A 23,615-nucleotide genomic window follows, 5' to 3' on the forward strand; every position below is an offset into this window, starting at 1 on the left:
ACTAATAACAAAGTATTATTCCGCATTTAAAAACAAGGGAAGGGACTTCCCTGGTGGTCCACTGGTTAAGAATCTTCCTTGCAATGCAGCCTATTGAGAGGGTAACAGGCAGGAAGGCCAGCGTTCTCCAAACGGAAGAAATAGGCTGCAAGCGTCAGACATTTTTATCTCTATTAAGCGGCAGGAGAAAACAAACTAGCGATAGTTTTTTCCTTCCCTATAGCATATTGAAAAGCAGAGACATTACTTTGCCAACAAAGGTCCTTCTAGTCAAGGCTATGGTTTTTCCCATGGTCATGTATGGATGTGAGAGTTGGACTGTGAAGAAGGCTGAGCGCCGAAGAATTGATGCTTGTGAACTGTGGTGTTGGAGAAGACTCTCGAGAGTCCCTTGGACTGCAAGGAGACCCAACCAGTCCATTCTGAAGGAGATCAGCCCTGGGATTTCTTTGGAAGGAATGATGCTAAAGCTGAAACTCCAGTACTTTGGCCACCTCATGCAAAGAGATGACTCATTGGAAAATACTCTGATGCTGGGAGGGATTGGGGGCAGGAGGAGAAGGGGACGACAGAGGATGAGATGGCTGGATGGCATCACTGACTCGATGGACGTGAGTCTGGGTGAACTCGGGGAGTTGGTGATGGACAGGGAGGCCTGGCGTGCTGCGATTCATGGGGTCACAAAGAGTTGGACACGACTGAGCGACTGAACTGAACTGAAGAATAATTATTCTTTAGAAATATCTGTCTAAAATAGTCTCTCCAGATTGGCATAACTTAAATTTCTAAGGGTTGTGCCAAGTGTGCTAAGTGTTGGAAGTCTATTGAATAGTTAGGTCATTTCCAAATAAAATAGGGTTTTGAAACATTTATTACTAAACACTAATTTCCTTTTACAGAGAAACAAAGAGATTTGGGACTATAAGTGAATGCTCACCAATCTATAAAATGCTAATATAAAAGTTAGTTCTTGGTTGCTAAAGGAAAGTAGAAAGTGTGTTTTCAATTTTAAAATTAAAGGGGGTGTATGAAAAATACTAAGAAGAATTATGCATGATCAGGATTTTCTAAAATTGGATTACAATTAGTTAGATAAATGGATTTTGTTAGGAATGACACAGCCATAAGAAAACTGGTTAGAGCCAATTAGGCCCAAGATGGCGGAGCTGACTTTCATTAGACCTTGAGCCTCGGTATTTACACCCATTGTGACATATCAACAAGCTAAATGATACACCCATCAACGTTGACTAAATCTGACCAAATGTTCTAAACCCTTTTAATTGATCTTTTCGATAAAACTTCCTAAATCGAATTCTTTTGAAGTTCTTTTAACCTCTAGCTAACTTTGGCGTGCTTCAGAGGGCCCCTGAAACATCCCAAAGAGAGATATTAAACTGTGTTTATTTGGTTGGGTAAATTACATGAAAAAGATTGTCAAAGGAGTAATAAATCTGCTCATGTTATAATGTATGGTAAAATTACTAATACAGATATCCTAGAAATTATATGGAGTTCTTAACATTCTGATATATCCTGGTATTCTAATGGAAACCTGATGACTCCACAAAAGTTAGCAAAAGGACTGAATGAACGAGCAAATATGCTTATAACTTTTATGGCTTCTGTCTGAAAAATTATGGGTTTGAATCTTATGTTTTCCATAAGTAGGGAAAACCTTCCTCTCAAACTAACTATGACAATACTTTGGTAAAATTATATACTCTAAACAAAACAATTATATTTTCTCTTTATCTGACTGCTCCAAAAATTGGAAATTCTTAGGTTTCCAGTAAGTTTATCAAATGAGTTAGAAAGGTTATCTCACGGATACAAAAATTTCAAGAAATTTTTGAGACCTTAAAAAGGGAAGAATTCACCTAGATTTATTAGGCAAAATCTGTGATAAGCATTTGGTGTGAGTTTCCCAGCCCTGTTTTATTTTAAAAGTTCAGTCTGAGACTCTATAAATGTTTCAGCAAATAAAATGTCTATGATCAGTTATGGTTAAATAAATCATCAGACCAAAATTAGTGAGAACAGACCTATTTTGCAAACAAACTGGCCTTAATTTGGTTATATTTGATAAAAATGAGGGTAATTTTAGGGAAAAAAAAATGTTTCTGAAGAATCTAAGCTACTCCATTTTGTAAGGTTCTGGGAAAAGAGCCTTTGGAAATCCAAAAGCCTTTGGAAATCCCCTGATCTCACCCCACCACCTGCGAGCCAATCAGAACCTTTGGCCAGCCCGGGGAAATTCGAATCAAGCCTGGGAAATGGGAACCAATCAGCACCCATGGCCAGCCCGGGAAATGAGAACCAATCAGAACTCAACATCTAACCCTTCACCAAAAGGTGACCAATCAGACCTGGAGACTCCTGTTTTTTGAATTTTTCACGCAAGAATACCCTATATAAGCAATGTAACCCAGAGCTCAGGGCTCCTCCCTATAGCTGCTGCGTCGGTATCGGTGGGAGCCCCAGCTGGAGCTTGGTAATAAAAACTCCCTTGCTTTTGCATCGGATATCGGCTCCCTGGTGGTCATTGGAAGATTTCGCAACTTGGGCACAATATTTCAATAAACGTTATATCCTGTTTGTTAATGGAGGTCTACATGTAGTAAGACTCATTTCTTAGATAGTTCTTTGCTGTTATTGATATTAATGTAAAATTTAATTATATTCTTAAAAAAAAAAAAACCTAAGTTTGTTTCTAAAGCTTATCTCAGTAATCTATCTTTGGATGAAGATCAGATGCCTCATGACCTGCAACCAGGACTGGAAAAAGACATAATTTAAGGGAGTGTCTCCAACCTAGATGGAAGGACTTTTTTATCAGGAGAAACTACACTATACCAGGATGAGAAGATGACGACATCAGGTCACTGTGATATTACTAGATTACTAGAGCCCTCACCAGGCCAATTAATAATACCTGCTCTGACTCTGGCCATAAATTTGAGCTTTTTTCTATTACTCAAGCTCAATCAGAGCAACAAGAAAAGTTTCAGCAAAGGAGGAAAAATTCTCCCACAATTATGGGATGGATTTATATAGACAACACCAGGCTATGGTAATTTAGGTTTAAAGTCTCCTCTGTGTTGGAAACAATTAAATCATACTAAGGATAATCCTAACACTAGAAAACTGGGCTACGTGCCTTATAGACGGTGGTCCCAATATATAATTTCCCTGGAAGATAAAGATTCTACAGAGTAGACTAAGTCAGATGACCTAAGATATATTGGGTTACATCTAATGGAAGCTCTTGACTTAAGTCTTACTTGTGACTTTACTAATACTGCTGGCTATGTTATTTGTATTTCACCTGTTTTACAAAACTGCACAAAACTGCTGTTTCTTACACTGTCAAATGTGTGTCTGAGGCCTCTAATAGAATAATATATAGTCCCATGTGAGATCGATGATGGTAACAGTATAACTCTAGATATGGGAAGAAGCAACAAGAGGGAATATTTTCTTGGACCAAGAGGCTAGTAAGATAGGTGGTCCAGAGAATTTTGGATACTGTTTTATGGCCTAGTCCAGTAACAGCATATTGAGTGGCCTGTCAACAGAATCTTTGCCAAACCTGAAAATGGACATTCTCAGCACCATGGGATAAAATGGTCATGAAATGCCCCCCTCAAAATCATGGTCAAGTTTATGAGCAAAAAGGGATTCTGCCAACTGAAGACTGACACTTGCCATCTACATCTACGAAGATTAAATCATGGCCACTGCAACTGCTGACTTTCAACGCCCCTGAAAGGACTTCAGGGTGAAAATCAGGAATGAGGCACTCTGTGCCCTGGGAAAAACTGGCAGAACAGGCCTTCAGATAGTTAGATCTTTTCAGGAGAAGATTTTATGAGTCCCAATTCTTGCATCTTCTCATACCTAGAGAAACACTGACGTCATTAACGGTGAAATCTGCTTTGGCTATTAAGGAAAAGTTTATAATTAAAAGTCAAAATAGAGTAGCTATGGTTCAGATATCCTGGGAAATAACTAGGTGATGCTATGGGTGTACTTTCAGATTAGACCTTGTATGCTAAACACTTGAGTTTTCTGAGTTGTGTCAGGCTTGAATGTCACCATTCTCAAAACAATGTCTGCTGGAAGCTAGTAACTGCAACCTTACTTTTTATAAAACTAGGCAACTGGCTACCTGGCTACAAGTCTCCCTGAAGTGCCAGGTCCAGACTGAGTTTCAGGCCTATTCTTCTAAAAAGAAATGAGATTTATTTTGTCTACTGAACTCCAGTTATCACTCCTCCAACTACTTCTAATTTGGTTACACCAAAATGGCAGACCAAGGGATTGAGATTTTAATCATACAAGACTCAGATCTAGAACTTGGAACTCAAAAATACTTCCAATTCAGTGTCTATACTCCAAGCTGAGGCAGTCCTATGCTCCATTTTGACAGGAACTTATCACAGTCATAGTTGCCTAGTTCCCTAAATTAAAACTGAGGAGAACACTGTGGCTTTGGAGTAGACATCTGTTCTGTGTTCTCCATTTCTTGTCTGTAGGATACAGGCTTCATTCAGCCTACTTGACATTCCCTGAGTTCCAAAGATGGATCCAAACAATTGCTAATTAGGGAAGGGAGCAGATACAGAAACAGGAGAAACAATAAAAGATTGGTACAGCCTTCAGACAGAGTTCTGGTTCCTACTCAAAGAAATATGCATAACAATGTCTTTGAGTTCTTCTACAGAACTGGAGCCCCCACCCAAGTGGAGGATGGTAACTTCAGACTGAACACAAGATTCCTGGAACACAGATCTGTTGCCCCACCACCAACCAATCAAAAAGGATCACAAACCCTGCAACCCTCACTCCAAATGTTGCCTTCTGTTTCCAGGGACCAGAGATAACCATCCTGTTAAGTTTCCTGTTTGGCCCTATTTTATCTCTGAGAGCGGCCAACAGTTTCACGCTAAATCGCTGTTATTACGAGGGTGAATGCTGGTTTCAGGCAAAAAATACCTTGACTTAGATCTGGTGGAGAGAGATTTCTGCTCTGCTAGGCAGGCCTACACCCACACACAGTAAGAAGAAAATATAGAAGAAAGAAACCTCCGCCTCAATTCCCAAGAAGTATCTTGAGTATGAAGTCTCTCAGGGGGGAGTTGTTAGGGGAAGCACACTGATTGAAACCGCCCACCCTGGCCAGGCACCATAGTAACCATTTGCATGAGTTGTTTTATGACAGGAGATCCTGATAAAGAATACGGAACTAATAAGCCACCACCAACCGGAAGAGTTCGGGAGAAGTCCAAAGGAGACACCACATGTCTGTCCACTTCCCAGAATTCCTCTCACTAGCATCCATCTTGGCTGAGCGATGCGTGCACCACCAGGAAAGACTCTGAGTTAAAATGATTGACCAAAGACCACACAGAAATTAATCCCATCACCATAAAACCCAAGACTGTGAGCCACATGGCAGAGCAGTTCTCCTGGGTTCCCTTACCTTACTGCTCTCCACCCGGGTGCCCTTCCCAATAAAATCTCTTGCTTTGTCAGCACGTGTCTCCTCAGACAATTCTTTTCCACGTGTTAGACAAGAGCCCAGTTTTGGGCCCTGGAAGGAATCCCCCTTCCTGCAACACTACCACTGAAAGGTTGTTGCCGAACCGTGAAAGATGCCAGGGTTCTTCGCCTCTGGAGGAGAGGAATTCCATCCCAGGCCAGAGACAAGGCTTGATCGCTCAGAGCTTTTGTGTAATAAACTTTTATTAAAGTATAAAAGAAATAGACAAAACTTTTGACATAGACATCAGAAAGGGGCAGAAAGAGTGCCCCCCTGCTAGTCTTTAGCAGGAAGTTATATAGCTACTAGCAGGTTGCTAATCAGAGAAAGGAAATGTCTCAAAATTCAGAGTGGTACCAGGCCCCTCATCCACAAAATGCATTTTGAGATAACATTGGCACAATGTCAGTTATCCTGGGCCATAAAATGATTGACATGAATCTTGAAGGAGGGAAGATTTCCAATCAAATATATACTTTCCGTAACAGAGGAGAATAATTGTATGAGTAAAACATACTGGTTTGCTGAGCCATTATCAGTTCTGAGTCTTAGCTGGAACTGACTTGAAGAAAGACAAGGTTTAAGGTAAATACATAGCTTATTAACATAGTGTAAGAAAAACATTTCCATAAAAAAAATGCATCCCTCAGCTAAAGGTTTGACAAAAGATAAGTTCAGGTGGAATCAGGTGTTGTCATGGCAACACAGAATTTTAAAAGAAACCTCCTTTTAAATTTGTATAGACAAGGGGGAAAAAATCTGACACTTGTAGTCTGTTTCCTTCTGTCACTTAAGAGAGAGATTTAAAAAAAAGTCTGACACTTTCAGCCTATTTCCTCCATTTGGAGACCCCTGGCCTTCCTGCCTGTTACCCTCTCACCACCAAATAGAGTCATATTCCAAGGTCCTAGGGTTTAGTACTTCAATATATGAATTTGAAAGTGGGGAGATACATTCAGTCCCATCACACTTCTGACTACCATTGGCTTTGTAGCACCTAAAACAGTGTCTGGAATACAATAAGTGCTCAGGTATATTTCATGAGCTGCATAACAAAAGAACCACACATACATGTAATAATTTACATGACCCAAGATGGGGAACTTTTTATTTACCAAAACTTATTAAAGGGAGACAACAGTATTTGATTGGGAAAAATAATCTTGTTAAACTACTTGGAGAGGAAAATTAGATTTTATTGCCATGTCTATCACTGGGCTTCCCTGGTGGCTCAACAGTAAAGAATCTGCCTGTCAATGCAAGAAATGTGGGTTTGACCCATGGATTGGGAAGATCCCCTGGAGGGGGAAGTGGCAACCCACTCCATTATTGCCTGGAGAATCTCATGGACATTGGAGCCTGGTGGGATACAGTCCATGGGGTCACAAAAGAATCAGACAAGACTTAGCACTAAGTAAAGGCAGTCTATGACTAAAGCACCTGCAGTGATAAGCCCACACAATGCAACTACAGAGTGCACGACAGCTAGAGAGCAGCCCCACTCACTGCAGCTGAGAAAGACAGGGCTCAGCAACAAAGACCTAGTGCAGCCAAAAACAAATCAGTTAATTACTGGGAGGGAGGAGGGTTGGCAGCTGGGTCCCCTAGTTTTACACTCTTTCTACTTCAGTGTCCTTGCTGATCAATGAGTTCAACTGTCCAGGAAAATATTCAAGAAACACAAGAGAAGTGGGAACGTTTTATTTGACCCAAACAGAGGGCTATAGCTTGGGGGCACCCTCTCGGATAGCCCTGAGGAACTGCTCCATTGAAGCACAATTTTATACCTCATCCAAACAAAGCACACACATCAACATGACAGGGTGTGTTCCTTAAAGTTTCCAAAGAAACAGACTTAGTACATAGACAGTGAGACAGCAGGACCCTGGTGTCTGGGAAGGGAACCTTATCTTGGAAGGAGTGTTAACATGGAGGCCATGAGAAGGAGTTATTCATTCTTATCTTCAAAACAGATGTTCTACACCTCAGGGTTAAAGATGTGCTGTGAGAGTTGGACAGACCGTCTTAGTTCACACACAGTGCAGCCTGAACCATGGATAAGCCAAAATGACTTCCCCATTCCTCAATATGTGAACATCTTCTCCATCACAGGACATAAAAATGTTAGAACCTTATGATCCAGCAATTCTACCTTTGAGGTTGTGCCCAAAAGAATTGAAAGCACACTCCAGAAGAGATATTTCTACATCCTTGTTCACAGCAGCATTATTCACAATAACTAAAACATGAAAGCAACCAAGTACCCGCTGATCAAATAATCGCTGTTCATGTGGTGTGTGCATATACCAGAGTATTATTCAGCATTAAAAAGGAGAGGAATATAACCCATGCTACAACATAGAGGAATCTAGTACCCATTCTACTAAGCAAAATAAGCCTGACAGGAAGGGATAAATAATGTTTGATTCCACTGAAATGAGGCACCTAGAGTGCTCAGATTTAGAGAAAGTAGGACACAGATTGGCAGGAACTCAGAAAGGAGAAAGGCAGGATTGTTGTTGAATGGGTACAGAGTTGATATTTTGCAAGGAGAAAAAAGTTCTGGAGTTTGGTTGCAAAAAATGCAAACGTATTTAATTCTGAAATGGACAATTGAAAGTGAAAGTGAAGTCGCTTAGTCATGTTCAACTCTTTGCGACCCTATGGACTGTAGCCTACTAGGCTCCTCCGTCCAGGCAAGAGTACTGGAGTGGGATGCCATTTTCTTTTCCAGGGGATTTTCCAGATCCAGAGATTGAACATGGCAGACATTTTACTGTTTGAGCCTCCAGGGAAGTCTTAAAGATAATTAAAATGGTCAATTTTATGTTATGAATAATAACATTAAATTTAAAAAAAATCATCTCAGAACCACTCCCTGAGACTAACCACAGAAGGGTCAAGGCTGATAGCTATATGGCAGATGCTCCCGGCCCGCCCAGCTTCATCTCCACCCTAACAACACAGAGGGTAACGGCCATCTTCTGTGCTCAGGACTCCCCACTTTGGTCCTTAGAGATGTCTCGGCTCCAGTCGGGCATGACTTGACTTAACCTCAGCCTCCCTGACTGATCCAGTGCTCCAGGCTCTGCTCCAAGGATCCAGTAAGTCTTGGGTCACCCTCTTCTGTAGGAGACTGGGTGCTGAGTTCACATCTTCCCAAAGAGACCTCTGCAATCCTCGAGTGGAGGTAGTCAGCCCGGCTCTGACTGAGGGTGGAGAGACCCATTTTCCAGATGAAAACAGGAGCTGGGAATTGTCAGGTTTATGTGGCAATTGGTGATGCAGGGGGTTGGATCAAACCATGGAGATTCTAAGACTCATTTTTTTTTTGACTGAGGTTCAAACAGTATCAAGATTCCCCTGGAACAGGGTTTACAGTGTGAGGACCACTGATGTCAGTCTCTTGTGTAGTGTTGACCCCCTAATTCTGTAGGTTCCTCCTCTGTGGATGCCCAGTGATTGTAAGGTTGTTGAGCATCCATGGATTTTGGTGTCCTCAGAGGAGGGCTGTGTGTTGATTTATATTAAGTCACCATTGGTTTGCTAACCCTGCAACTCTGTGAAGTTGACTCTATTTCTTATTCTTGGCAGTAATTTTAAAATATGGTGGTAAATTACATATAGCTTAAAATTTGCCATCTTAACCATTTTTAAGTATACTGTTCAGTGATGTTAGGTATATTTATATTGTCATGCAACCAATCTCAATAACTCTTTCACATCTTTTTTCTCTTCTTTCCTAAGAAGAAAACTAAAACTGCATCTCTGTTAACAATAAACAGCTTCACCCTTCATTCGAGCCTCTGGCAAACCACCATTCTACTTTGTCTCTAAGAAGTTGACTCCTCTCAGTACTTCATGGACATGGAATCATAGCATGTTTTTTTGTGACTGGATTATGTCACTGAGCATAATGTCCTCAGTGTTCCTCCACATTATAGCATACATCAGAATTTCCTGTCTCTTTTAGAGAACAGACTTGTGGACCCAGAGGGGGAGGGAGATGGTGGGATGAATTGAGAGAGTGGCGTGGAAACATATATGCTACCATATGTAAAAGAGATCACCAGTAGGAATTTGCTATGTAATACAGGGAGCTCAACCCGGTGCTCTGTGACAACCTAGAAGGGTGGGATGGAGTAGGGGGATGGGAGGGGCCAAGAGGGAGGGGACATATGCATGCCTGTGGCTGATTCATGCTGATGTATGGCAGAAACCAACGCAACAGTGCAAAGCAATCATCCTCCAATGAAAAATAAATTTTTAAAAATATATTTGGAAAAAAAAATGAATTTCCTATCTGTTTAAGGCTGAATAATATTCCATGGTATGTACAGATCACATTGTGTTAATCCATTCTTTCATGGATGGACATCTGGGTTGCTTCCAACTTTCAGCTATTGTGAATAATGCTACTAAGGAACACAGGTGTACAAATATGTCTTTGAACCCTATTTTCAATCCTTTGGGGTATACACCCAACATGGCATGACTGGATCATGTAGTAAGTGTATTTTTCATTTTTGAGGAACCACCACACTGCATCCAGAGCTGCTGTCACATTCTGCATTCCTACTCACAGTGCAGAAGGTTCAGCAGCAGCATTTGAACACAAACAAAACAGTCCAGAGAAGTATATGACTTGTTCAAGAGTGCCACAGTGTTTGCAGAACCAAGGTTATATTCATAGTTTCCTGGCTCTTTGATTGCTTGCTCTTCATCAAAATGTTAAACTTGGACTTTGAAATATCAGGAGTGGAAGCCCCCCTCACAATAACTGGTGGTCACTGGGTCAGCCTAGTCTTGCTGAGCAGTGTAGTGAGGAGACAGTTCATGCCCCCAAAGCAGCAGGGAACACAGTCCTGTCATTTCTGATTCAGAATGAATGTTGGTCCCTCTCTCTCCACGCAGTTGGGAGGCCACTCTAGTTTGATGCTTTGACTGAGCTGGGCTAGAGTCTGTGCCTCCCATCAAATGTCATCTCTTTCTGCCCCAGAGCAGAGTTCCTATTCCATGTCACTCTGCAAACAATGAAACAGAAAGTGTCCAGGTTTCAGGATCCTTGGTGGAAAAAAGTGTAGAGTCTGAGCGCTCTGATCAGCAAGCCCCAAAATGAGTCACTTCACCCCTGTCAAAAAGAGGAGGGAATAATGATAATTTGCCCTGTATTGTGGGGCAAAGGAGAACAAAGATGTAATGTAGTTTCAGAAAAATCAGACAAGCAGGGCTGGTTGATTTCAATTCAAAAGTCAGCATTCTTATCCATCCAACTTATACCAATTAAGCACCTATGGTGTGCCAGGCTCTGTGTTGGAAGCTTTTCCTTCTGTAGGGGCAGAAGACTTGGCTTTCTAGATTCTTCAGCTGGGCTAACAATTCAGTTGACATAAGACAGATGAACACAGTTAGTTTAATATGTACAGGAGCCCCATAAATATTTTTGAGGCTCAAAGACTGTCAGACAATTGAGGCTCATATGAGCCCCTGAGTTAAGGAGAGAGGGGTGGGGATCTGGGGCTTCAAATGGGAGGAAGACCATGCACAGAAGGATGAGAAGAGCAAGAGCCTGGTGAACAAATGTTTGCCCACTCCAAGCAGGTAAGTCTTTCTGAGATTAGAAAGTTCTCTGTGGTAATAGCTCTCTTCCCGGCATAGGTCCCCTAACCTGCATTATTTTGAACAGTTATGGGAGAGGTAAAGAGCTTCTCCTGAGTCTTACGGGTCTTAATTAACTTTAGCTCAAAACAATTTACCCGTCAAAGGGGCACATTTGGGGAGACAATCCACTCCATCTCACTTCTTTTCAAGCAAACTTTCCAGCAACTTTGAGACAAATTCGAAGTCTTCTCTATAAATGCGGAAACCAAATCTCAGAGATGGTGAGCTTGCCCAATGTGTCCTTTACCACCTGCTCCCCATCACTTCCATACTCCATAGAATTGGATCCCCAGTGCCAAGAGTGGATGGACATTCTTAATGGCTTTCTGTCTTCTTTTCTCAGCACACTGTAGCCTCCTCAACTACATCTAGGATGTTGCTTCAGTTCGTTCGCCAGTTTGGTCAGAAGCTCATCCGCAAGCAGCCGCTGAAACCCATAGATGAGTCTAAGAGACCTGTGGCTCTTCTGAACATCCAAAACCTGGTGATCTTGGGTGTGGGCAGGATGCTGAGAGGTGCCATGTACCTTGTGGCTGGTACAGTGGCCAAGTACATAGCTGGACCAGCAACCATCATCTCGTTCTTGGTAGCTGCCCTGTTTTCTATGTTTTCTGGATTCTGCTATGCTGAATTTGCGGCCTGGGTACCACACCCTGGTTCTGCGTACCTCTACAGCTATGTCACGATGGGTCAGCTCTATGCCTTCATCATTGGCTGGAACTCCATACTTCCCTTAGTCATTGGTGAGATGATGGGGCAGCGAATGGTGTGGGGCTTAAGACTGGGAAACTATGTTGAAGGACTGGGTTCTCAGTCACTTATGAGCACTTCATTCTTGGCCTCCTGGAGGGAAGTTGATAATAGTGTCAGGAAGACCCCACAACTACATTCAACTCAGTTCTATCCTGTGTCCTTAAATGATGGACCATGAACCCAGAAGGAAAGGGAGCTGTAGGGAGTGGGTGAGAGGGAGGTGTGTCCCACAGGCTCATCCCCTGACCATAGTGAAGTCTTTGCTCAGTTGTTGCCTTCCTGGGATTTTTCTTTACCACTTGATTTCAAATTCCATGCCTTATCCCAGCCCTCCCAGTCCCACTTACGTGTTTTCTGTTCTTGTATAACATTGATCAGCTCCTAACATATTAAAACACCTGACATTTTGGTGAATAATTTGGATCTACTCTCCCTAGCCCATGAAAAGAAACTCTTTGATATTTTGTATTTTTAGCAGGTATTTGTATATATAGGCTTTTTGTATATACAGATATTTTATCTGTGTTTTTAGATCCTATGGCACATCAATTCTTATTTGTCAATGAATACTCCTTCTGCCTCTGCACGCACTGCCAGCTTGGCCAGGGCTTCGAGTTACATCTTTGACAGCCTGATTGGGAATCAAATCTCTCAGGCATTACAGGAAACTTTCTCTCTGCACCTGCTTTATTCCCTGGCCACATATGCAGACTTTTTTGCCCTGGGCCTGGTACTGCTGATGACAGGTGAGAAAGGGCTCAACAATCGGATGGGGAGAGCAGGGTGTGGAGTGGGAGCTGGTGTAGGAAAGGCATGACATGGCAGAATGGTGGGGGATTAGAAATAGAAAGAACAGCTTAGAGACAGAAGCTAAGACATAAACCATTGTGTTCCACCCTTGGCACTATCGACAATTTGGGCTTATCATTCTTTGGTGTGCAGGGGCTATCTGTGAATTTTAGTTTTGTTTTTGTTTTTATCATTATTGAGTGTTGAGTATCTTCCTTGACCTTTGCTCACTAGATACCAGCGGCATCTACCCACCCCAAACTGTGGCAATCAGGGTGTCTCCATATGGTGCCAATCCCTTGGAGATTGGGCAATTGTGTCCCTTGGGGAACAAAATTACACCCCAGCTGAGAATCATTTACTTAGACCAACAAATCGTACTCTGTACTGAGGCCAAAGATTTTTATTTTAGTTGAGAGGAATTTCACATTCACTTTTTTTCACGTAGCATAGAATTAACCACTTCGTTATTTTTCCCAGCTTCATTGAGGTATAATTGACATACAACATTGTGTAAGATTAAGGTGTGCAGCATCTTGATTTGTTAGACTTGTATTCTGAGAAGATTGCCACAATAATTAACCATCTCAAAGTGTACAATCATTTAGTACATCTGTAACATTGGGCAACCATCACTTCCATCTAGTTCCAAACACATTCATCACCTCAAAAGGAAACCCTTTACCCAGTGAGCACTGTCTGTTTGTCCACCACTGCCAACTGCCAGCCCTGGGCAACTATTTGTCTGCTTGCTGTTGTTGTTCGGTCACTAAGTCATAGCCAACTCTTTGCAACCCCATGGATTACAGTATGCCAAGCTCCTCTGTCCTCCACTATCTTCTGGAGTTTGCTCAAGTTTAAGTCCATTGAGTCAGTGATACTATCCAACTCTGTCACCCTCTTCTGCTCCTGCCCTCAATCTTACCCAGCATCAGAATCTTTTCCAATGAGTCGGCTCTGCCCATCAGGTGATCAAAGTTTTGGAGTTTCAACATCAGTCCTTCCAATGAATATTCAGGGATGATAACCTTTAGGATTGACTGGTTTGATCCCCTTTCTTCCCAATGGAATCTCAAGAGTCATCTCCAGCACAACTCAAAAGCATCAATTCTTCACCACTCAGCCTTCCTTATGGTCCAACTCTCACATCCATACATGACTATTGGAAAAACTGTAGCTTTGACTGTACAGACCTTTGTCAGCAAAGTGATGTCTGTTTTTCAATATGCTATCTAGATTTGTCATAGCTTTCCTGCCAAGGAGCAAGCATCTTTTAATTTCATGGCTGCAATCACTGTCTGCTATGATTTTGGAGCCCAAGAAAAGAAAATCTGCCACTGCTTCCACTTTTTCCTCTTCTATTCACCAGGAAGTGATGGAACCAGATGCTATGATCTTAGCTTTTTGCATATTGACTTTTAAGCCAGCTTTTTCACTCTCCTCTTTCACTTTCATCAAGAGGCTCTTTAGTTTTTCTTCACTATCTGTCATTAGGGTGGTATCATCTGTATATCTGAGATTGTTGGTATTTCTCCTGGCAATCTTGATTTTTGTGCTTCATCCAGCCAAGCATTTCACATGATGTACTCTGCATATAAGTTAAATAAGCAGGGTGACAATATACAGCCTTGACACACTCCTTTCCTAATTTGGAACCAGTCCATCATTCCATGTCCAGATCTCACTGGTGCTCCTTGACCTGCATACAGATTTTTGAAGACACAGGTACAGTGGTCTGGTATTCCCATCTCTTGAAGAATTTTCCACAGTTTGTTGTGATCCACACAGTCAAAGGCTTTGGCGTAGTCAATAAAGCAGAATTAGATTATTTTTCTGTATTCCCCTGCTTTCTCTATAATCCAGTGAATGTTGGCAATTTGATCTCTGGTTCCTTTGCATTTTCTTAACTCAGCTGTATATCTGAAAGTTCTTGGTTCACATATTGCTGAAGCCTAACTTGAAGGATTTTGAGCATAACATTGCTATCATTGAAATGAGTGCAATTGTATAGTAGTTTGAACATTCTTTGGCATTACCCTTCTTTGGGATTGGAAAAACTGATATTTTCTAATACTGTAGCCACTGCTGAGTTTCCCAGATTTGCTGACATATTGAATTCAGCACTTCCACAGCATCATCTTTTAGGATTTGAAATAGCTCAGCTGGAATTCCATCACCTTCACTAGCTTTGTTTGTAGTAATTCTTCCTAAAGGCCACTTGACTTCACACTCCAGGCTGTCTGATTCTAGGTGAATGACCACACCATCATGGTTATCTGGGCCACTAAGACCTTTTTTGTATAGTTCTAGGTATTCTTGCCCCCACTTCTTAATCTCTTGCTTCTGTTAGGTCCTTAACATTTCTGTCCTTTATCATGCCTATCCTTTCATGAAGTGTCTCCTTAATATCTCCAATTTTCTTGAAGAGATCTCTAGTCTTTCCCATTCTATTGTTTTCCTCTATTTCTTTGCATTGTTCACTTAAGACCGCGTTCTTGACTCTCCCTGCTATTCTCTGGAATTCTGCATTCAGTTGGATATATGTTTCCCTTTCTCCTTTGCCTTTCATTTCTCATCTTCCCTCAGCTATTTGTAAAGACTCCTCAGACAGCCATTTTTTACATTTATTTATTTATTTTAATTGGAGGCTAATTACAATATTGTGGTGGGTTTTGCCATACGTTGACCTGAATCAGCCACGGGTATACATGTGTCCCCCCATCCTGAACCCCCTTTCCACCTCACTCCCCAGCCCATCCCTCAGGGCTGTCCCAGGGCACTGTGTTTGAGTGCACTGTTTCATGCATCAGGCACATTGGTCATCTATTTCGCATATGGTAATATACATGTTTCAATGATATTCACTCAAATCATCCCACCCTCGCCTTCTCCCACAGAGTCCAAAAGTCTGTTTTTTACATCTGTGTCTCTTTTGCTGTCTCACATAGAGGGTCATTGTTACCATCTTTCTAAATTCCATATGCATGCGTTAATATACAGTATTGACCTTTTTCTTTCTGACTTACTTCACTCTGTATGATAGGTTCCACTTTCATCCACCTCATTAGAACTGACTCAAATGCTTTCTTTTTAATAGCTGAGTAATATTCCATTGTGTATATGTATGACAACTTTCTTATCCATTCATCTGCTGGTGGACATCTAGGTTGCTTCCATGTCCTGGCTATTGTAAACAGTGCTGCAATGAAAGTTAGGGCACATGTGTCTCTTTCAATTCTGGTTTCTTCGGTGTGTATGCCCAGCAGTGGGATTGCTGGGTCATATGGCAGTTCTATTTCCAGTTTTTTAAGGAATCTCTACACTGCTGTCCATAGTGGCTGTAGTAGTTTGTATTCCCAACAACAGTGTAAGAGGGTTCCCTTTTCTCCACACCCTCTCCAGCATTTATTGTTTGTAGACTTTTTGATGGCAGCCATTCTGACCAGCGTGAGATGATAGCTCATTGTGGTTTTGATTTGCATTTCTCTGATGATAAGTGATGTTGAGCATCTTTTCCTGTGTTTGTTAGCCATCTGTATGTCAGACAGACTTTCTGCCTTCTTGCATTTCTTTTCCTTGGGGATGGTTTTGGTCATTGCCTCCTGTACAATGTTAGGAACCTCTGTCCACAGTTCTTCAGGCAGTCTTCCTACCAGATGTAATCCCTTGAATCTATTTGTCACTTCCACTGTATAATCATAATGGATTTTATTTAGGTCATACCTGAATTGTCTAGTGGTTTTCCCTACTTTCTTCAGTTTAAGCCTGAATTTTGCAAAAAGGAGCTGGTGATCTTAGCCACAGTCACCTCCTGGTCTTGTTTTTGCTGACGGTATAGAGCTTCTCCATCTTCAGCTATGAAGAATACAATCAATTCTGATTTCAGTATTGACCTTCTGGTGATGTCCATGTGAGGAGTTGTCTCTTGTTTTGTTGGAAAAGGGTGTTTCTATGACCAGTGTGTCCTGCTTTCTGTATCTATCAATGTATCAATAGTTCGAGTGTTTCATATTACATCTTTCTCACAGGACTACTGGTTCTGGGAGCTCGTGAATCAATCCTGGTTACCAAAATATCCATAGGAACCAACCTTTTGGTTCTCATCTTCATTATCATCACTGGCTTCGTTAAGGGAGATCTGCATAACTGGAGGCTCACAGAACAGGACTACAAACTGAACACATCTGGATCCAGTGACATCTACGGCTCAGGAAGGTAATATTGGCCATAATGTATGGGTGAAGAGTATGCAGAGCTGGTATAGTGTGGACTAAAGATATCTGGGCTGATGGATCCAGATGAAGCGAGTCCTGGAGCCCAGGACTTGAGGTATGAAGGGAGAAGCTCAGTAGAGATGGAAGAACACACCTCACCTGCATTCTTTCTCTCTTTCTCTCACCGTAGCTTGGGTCTTATGGGTTCTGGAGGATTTGCACCTTTCGGCTTTGAAGGGATTCTCCAGGGAGCAGCTACATGTTTCTACTATTTTTTTGGTATTGATGCTGTTGCCACTAAAGGTAACATGGCCACTGTGTGTCCCATCTGGGGTTTGGGAACAGACTGGCTGCCCCTGGCTAAGGGGAAACCTGATTGTTGAGTGCAAAAAGGAAGGGGATTTTGTGATTTCACCCGAGTGTGTTTTCCTGACCCAACACTTCTTCCCTTTCTGCAGGGGTAGAAGCTATAAATCCTCATCGTTCCATCCCCTGGAGCATCGTAATCACGATTTTCATCTGTTTTTTGGCTTATTCTGGTGTCTCAGCGGCACTCACCCTCATGGTGCCCTACCACCAGATTCAGCCTCACGACCCTTTGCCACAAGCCATTCTCCATAGTTTGTGGCTCCCCGCCAGATACTTCGTGGCTGTCGGCACCCTCTGTGCTCTTATATCCAGGTCAGTGCTATGGTTTTCTCCCTGTCTACTGTCAGATGCTCAGATCTCCCAACCCCTAGAATTGGTAGAGAAGACAGAGAGACACCTTACCCCAAGCCAACAAGAGAGCAGAAGCCCCGGTCTGTCCTGCTTCTCCACATCCTTACATGTTTCCATTCTCTCTTGCAGACTCTATAGTTCCATGTTCAGAATGCCTGCTTTGATCTACGCAATGGCAGAGGACGGGCTCCTTTTCCGGGTGCTTACTCGGACCCGTGTCCGCACAGACACCCGTGTCATGGCCATCATGTCTGCTGGAAATCTTACAGGTAAAAAAAAAAAAAAAAAAAAATTTGAAACCCACGCTGTAACTTACATATTTCCAGCTGTTTCTCACTCCCTTCCTCACCTTGTTTGTGCACTCATTCTAGGGCTCATGGCGTTACTCTTCACGTTCACAAATCTTGTGGATCTCGTCACCGTCGGCACCCTGCTCGTTTACTCCCTGGTAGCTTTTTCTATTCTTGTCCTCAGGTGAGACCCCACTGCACCTCGGTAGGGAGTCTTGAAGATTAGCTGGGAGGTAAACGTCTTCTGCCTTCATGCTATCTTCTAAATGTCCTGCTCTGCTTAACACAGGACAAATGTGGAATAGGTTGTGTGATGTTGGCTAAGTAGGGACTGCTGTTAATATTGCCTTAAAACCTCTAATTCAGGTACCAGCCAGATCAGAATTTAAGCAAGAATAAGAATACAGAGGAGGAAATTGAGGTGTCTGTCCCTGATGAACATCAGTTGGACTCTGAACCTGAAGCAAGAAACTCAAACATTCTAAAGAGTCTGTGGTTCCCTATCAGCACCATCCCCACTAGGAAATCTGGCCAGGTTGTCTATGGATGTGCCTCACTACTCAGTGAGCAGTGGGATTTCTCTTTGGTCGTTTTCTGAAATTGACAGTATGGTGTTGGAGTGTGTATTTTGTCCATTGAGGAGTCTTGGTGACATGAGGGCCCTTGCTGAGGTGGGCAGCCTGGGGAGAGGTGTGACCCAAGGTCTTGACATCTTCAGCTTCTGAATTTGAACCTGTTCTCCACCTTGACCCCTGTAGTTCTCCTGATGATAATCTTGAGCGTGATCCTGGTCCAGTGGTCCAGTCAGGGGTTCTCTGGAGACTCCGGGTACACACCAGGGGCTGTGCTGCTGCTGCTGTTCATCATTGGGGTCACGGTCATCATCTGGAGGCAGCCACAGAGCCCTCGGTCTCACCTTTATTTTAAGGTAAGTGTCCTTATGTGCCCAAACTGTCCACCTGGAGTGAACATGCCTCACTGTCTAAACATCCAGGGAGTGAGGGGAACTGCTAAAACCAATGGACTCTTCCCTGATCCCCACTCAGTACTTTACATACACAGTCTGAGTAGGCACTGGATACACAGTCTGAAGGGTGGTCTTCCTGCCCACGTGGGGTAGAATCTCTCATTCAGGGTTGGACTGACTCTGCCCACAGGTCCCTGCTCTGCCTGTCCTCCCACTGGTGAGCATCTTCGTGAACCTTTACTTGATGATGCAGATAACTTCTCAGACCTGGGCCATATTTGGCATCTGGAATGTGATTGGTAAGTGGCTTTCTGGCATAAAGAGACCCCTTGAGTGACTGATCCCAAACTGAGCAGCCCTAAACTTCTTGGCCACCATATTAGGAAGCCTATTGGATGTTTGTAACCAGGAAAAGTCCAACTTATCCGTCTCATTTTCTCATTTCCTTACTAGGATTTCTCATATACTTTGGATATGGGATCCGACACAGCTTGGAGAACAATGAGCGACAACAACCAGCTTCCACTTCCCAGACTCTTGACAAAAACACCCCTAATCCTGAGTCATCTTAAACATCGGTCATAGATGCTGTGTAGAATCCCTGTATACATAGAAGGTGTCTTCTACATGAACACTTTCAGCCACTATGGAGTGTGAAAGTGTACGCATCTACAACCCTGTCTTTATTGCCAGAGGACAAAGTGACCTTAATGTTGTCTGATTTTTAAGTACGTTTTTCAAAGCATGATGTACATACAGAAAAATACATGCTTCTTAAGTGTGTACCAAGACCAGTTTTCACAAAGAAAGTACAAAAACCTAACCAGCGGGAGAAAGAAAATGTTAACTGGCACCTGAGAAACAACTTCTGTTCCCATCTCCAGCGTGAGCACAGAGCTGGCCACTTGGGGAGGAAACAGGCAATCCTATATTGTGTAAGATTGACACTTTAAATGTAAGGTCATCCATAAGGTTGAAGTAAAAAGTCAGTTTTCATTCCAATCCAAAGAAAGATAATGCCAAAGAATGTTCAAACTACTAAACAACTGTGCTCATTTCACAGCCTAGCAAGATAATGCTCAAAATCATAAGCTAGACTTCGGCCGTACATGAACTGACAGCTTCCAGATACAAGCTGGGCTTAGAAAAGGTAGATGAACTTGAGATCAAATTGCCTACATTTGTTGGATCACAAAGAAAGCAAGGGAATTCCAGAAAAACATCAACTTCTGCTTCATTAACTATGCCAAAACCTTTGACTGTGTGGATCACAACAAACTGTGGAATATCCTTAAAGAAATGAGAATACCAGACCATCTTACCTATCTCCTGAGAAACCTGTATGCAGGTCAAGAAGCAACAGTTAGAATCAGACATGGAACAGTGGACTGGTTCAAAACTGGCAAGGGAGTATGATAAGGCTATATATTGTTTCCCTCTTATTTAAATTATATGCAGAGTACATCATGCAAAATGCTGGGCTGGATGAATCACAAGCTGGAATCAAGATTACCAGGAGAAGTATCAACAACCTAAGATGATACCATCCTAATGACAGAAAGTGAAGAGGAAATAAAGAGCCTCTTGATGAAGGATAAAGAGGAGAGCAAAAAGCCTGGCTTAACACTCAACATTCGAAAATACTAAGACCATACTATCTGGTCCCATTACTTCCTGGCAAATAAAAGAGGGAAAAGTGGAAACAGTGACAGATTTTCTTTCCTTCAGCTCCAAAATCACTGCAGACAATGGCTGTAGCCATGAAATTAAAAAACACTTGTTCCTTGAAAAGAAACCTATCACAAACCTAGACAGCATATTAAAAAACAGAGAGATTACTTTGCTGACAAAGGTCTGTCCAGTCAAAGCTATGGTTTTTCCAGTAGTCATGTACAGATGTGAGAGTTCAGCCATAAAGAAGGCTGAACACTGCAGAATTGATGCTTTTGAAAACTGTGGTGCTTGGGAAGACTCTTGAGAGTCCCTTGTACTGCAAGGCGATCAAACCAGAAAACCCTAAAGAAAATCAACCCTGAATATTTATTGGAAGGACTGATGCTGAAGTTGAAGCTCCAATACTTTGGCCACATTACATGCAGAACTGACTCAAGGGAAAGACCCTGATTCTGGGAAAGACTGAGGGCAGGAGGAGAAGAGGGAACAGACGATGTTACGTTTAGATAGCATCACTGACTCAGTGGACATCTCCAGGAGATAGTGGAGGATAGAGTAGCCTGGTGTGCTGCATTCCACGGGGTCACAAAGATTTGTACATGACTTAACAACTGAACAACCACAACAGGACCTTGCAGGCATGCTGCTGAGATATTCCTGGTTTGATTCCAGACTACCATAGTAAAGAGAACTGGTAATAAAGAGAGTCGCACAAATTTTTTATTTCACCAACTCAATGGACCTGGGTTTGGGTGGACTCCGGGAGTTGGTGATGGACAAGGAGGCCTGGCTTGCTGCGGTTCATGGGATGGCAAAAAGTCGGACACAACTGAGTGACTGAACTGAACTGAGTGCATATAAACATGTTCACACTACACTGTAGTCTATTCAGTGTGCTATATATTCTGTCTAAAAAATGTACATACTTTAACTTAAAAGTACTTTGTTGCTGAAAAATGCTAGCTGTCATCTGACAACCCAGAGTTGCCACAAACCCTCAGTTTGCAAAAAACTGCAGCATATGCAAAGCACAATAAAATGATATCTGCTTATACAGGTATATGTGTATATTGAAAGATGTATAGCTAATGTGCACAAAAGATGTATATGTAATATGTGTATTAAAGTATATGTATTAAGGTTCACTGTTGATCTAAAATCAATGTATCTAGTTGTCCTGTAATGCTATTTGCTATATCTGTCACCTCTTGGTGTCTGTGTATGTTCCCAGCATTTTAATAGCCTCTTGACATATGGGTATAGTCAAACTTCGTTAGGGCCCATCCTCATGACCTCATTATTCTTAATTACCTCTTTAAGGTCCCCCACAAAATACACCCACATTCTGAAGTCCTGGGGATCTGGAATTCAACATATGAATTTGAAAAAAGGGAGATGCATTCACTTCTTCACACTTTTGATCACAATTTGCTTCCCAGTAGCTAAAACAGTGTCTGGAATACAATAAATGCTCAGTTATATTTGATGAAATATTTAATGAAAGAATCATATGTACATGTAATATTTTACATGACCCAAGATAGGGAACTTTTTATTTACCAGTAATTATCAAAGGGAGACCACAGTATTTGTTTGGGAAAATGATATTTTGTTAAACAACTTGGACAGAAAATGAGACTTTAAGGCCATGTCTAATCTATGACTGGTCTTCCCTGGTGGCTCCAGGGTAAAGAATCCACCTGCCAATGCAGGAGACACGTTCAACCCCTCGATTGGGAAGATTCCCTAGAGGAAGAGATAGCAACTGTTTCCAGTGTTCTTGCCTGGAAAATCCCATGGACAGAGGAGCCTGGAGGGTTACAGTCCAGGGGATTGAAAAGAGTCAGACATGACTTAGAGACTAAACAACAGCAATGTCTATAGCTGGTGCCGGCTAGATCATTTCACAGGAGAGAAAAAATGCGGAGAAGAGCTGGGGAGAAGGGGAGAGAAAAGGGGGGTGAGGAGAAGGTGGTGAAGGGTTCTGTGAGATGAGAACCTCTCCCCTTGATCTGATCTCACTTTCACATGAAAATCATGAAGCGATTGATGTAGGTAAGCATCTCACAGAAAGAAAGATTTTTAAAATAATTATTCTTGGTGTAGACTGATGAGGAGAGAAACAGTTGGCAGAAGAAGGAGAAAGAGCATATCATGAGTGTGTCATTCCATGAATGTGTTATTTAAATGGGTGGTTCCCACAGATCGCAGGAAGCCAGTGAGTGGGTGTGAGCAGGGCAAGAAGGTGAGGAAGGGGTTTGGGAGATGACTGAGGGTCTGCTGTCTTTCCAGGGACAAGGGTAAAACATGGACACCCTCCATGCTTTACACATTCCTCTCCCCCCATCCAATGCCTCCCCACTTTACTGGCCACGTGAGCCTGGACACGTCACCTAACCTTCTCTCTAACCCTCTAAAGGCTTGGCAAAGAAATGGAGAAATAAGACACAGGATGAGTCCTTACATAACCTATATAAGATGGGAATTTCAGAGCTGAGGTGTTTGGCTCTGTTGATGGAAAATTAAATAACAATCAAAGTAAAAAAAAAAAAAAAACAAAGGAAGAGAGAATTTGGTTATTTCTGTAACATTCAGATTTTTAAGATAATATCTTGTATTATGACTGATAATTTACTAGGTCATACGAGCTTTTTAGGAATTTCATATAATTTTTAGAACACATGTTAATAACACTTAGCCTTCCAATATAACCTAAGAAGGTTTATCATCACTTATTTGACAACACGTGGGTGCTTAGTCACTTCAGTCATGTCCGACTCTTTGAGACCCAACAGACGATAGCCCAACAGGCTCCTCTGTCCATGGGATTCTCCTAGCAAGAACACTGGAGTGGGTTGTCCTGCCCTCTTCCACAGGATCTACTGATGATACCCACGTAATTATATGTGCCAGTATGCCTAATTGTAATGAGGTCAGTATCATTTTTGAGATGTTTTCGGGGCTCTGTGAAAAATCCCCAGAATAGCTAGAGGTCAAAAAAT

At 42.2% G+C, this 23,615-nt stretch overlaps 1 protein-coding gene across 1 annotated transcript; it reads left to right on the top strand.

Moving 5' to 3' along the window:
• The first annotated feature begins 11,579 nt into the window (after window positions 1-11,579).
• LOC138419492 (cationic amino acid transporter 3-like) lies at window positions 11,580-21,758 on the top strand. The gene is made up of 11 exons (XM_069552388.1): window positions 11,580-11,952; window positions 12,550-12,705; window positions 16,777-16,963; window positions 17,153-17,265; window positions 17,421-17,643; window positions 17,812-17,951; window positions 18,054-18,156; window positions 18,339-18,535; window positions 18,731-18,900; window positions 19,130-19,238; window positions 19,393-21,758. The coding sequence occupies exons 1-11, from the start codon at window positions 11,580-11,582 to the stop codon at window positions 19,509-19,511; spliced, it is 1,890 nt and encodes a 629-aa protein (XP_069408489.1). The 3' UTR covers window positions 19,512-21,758.
• The last annotated feature ends 1,857 nt before the right edge of the window (window positions 21,759-23,615 follow it).

Source organism: Ovis canadensis, chromosome 14 (genome assembly GCF_042477335.2).
Source record: "Ovis canadensis isolate MfBH-ARS-UI-01 breed Bighorn chromosome 14, ARS-UI_OviCan_v2, whole genome shotgun sequence".
NCBI lineage: Eukaryota > Metazoa > Chordata > Mammalia > Artiodactyla > Bovidae > Ovis > Ovis canadensis.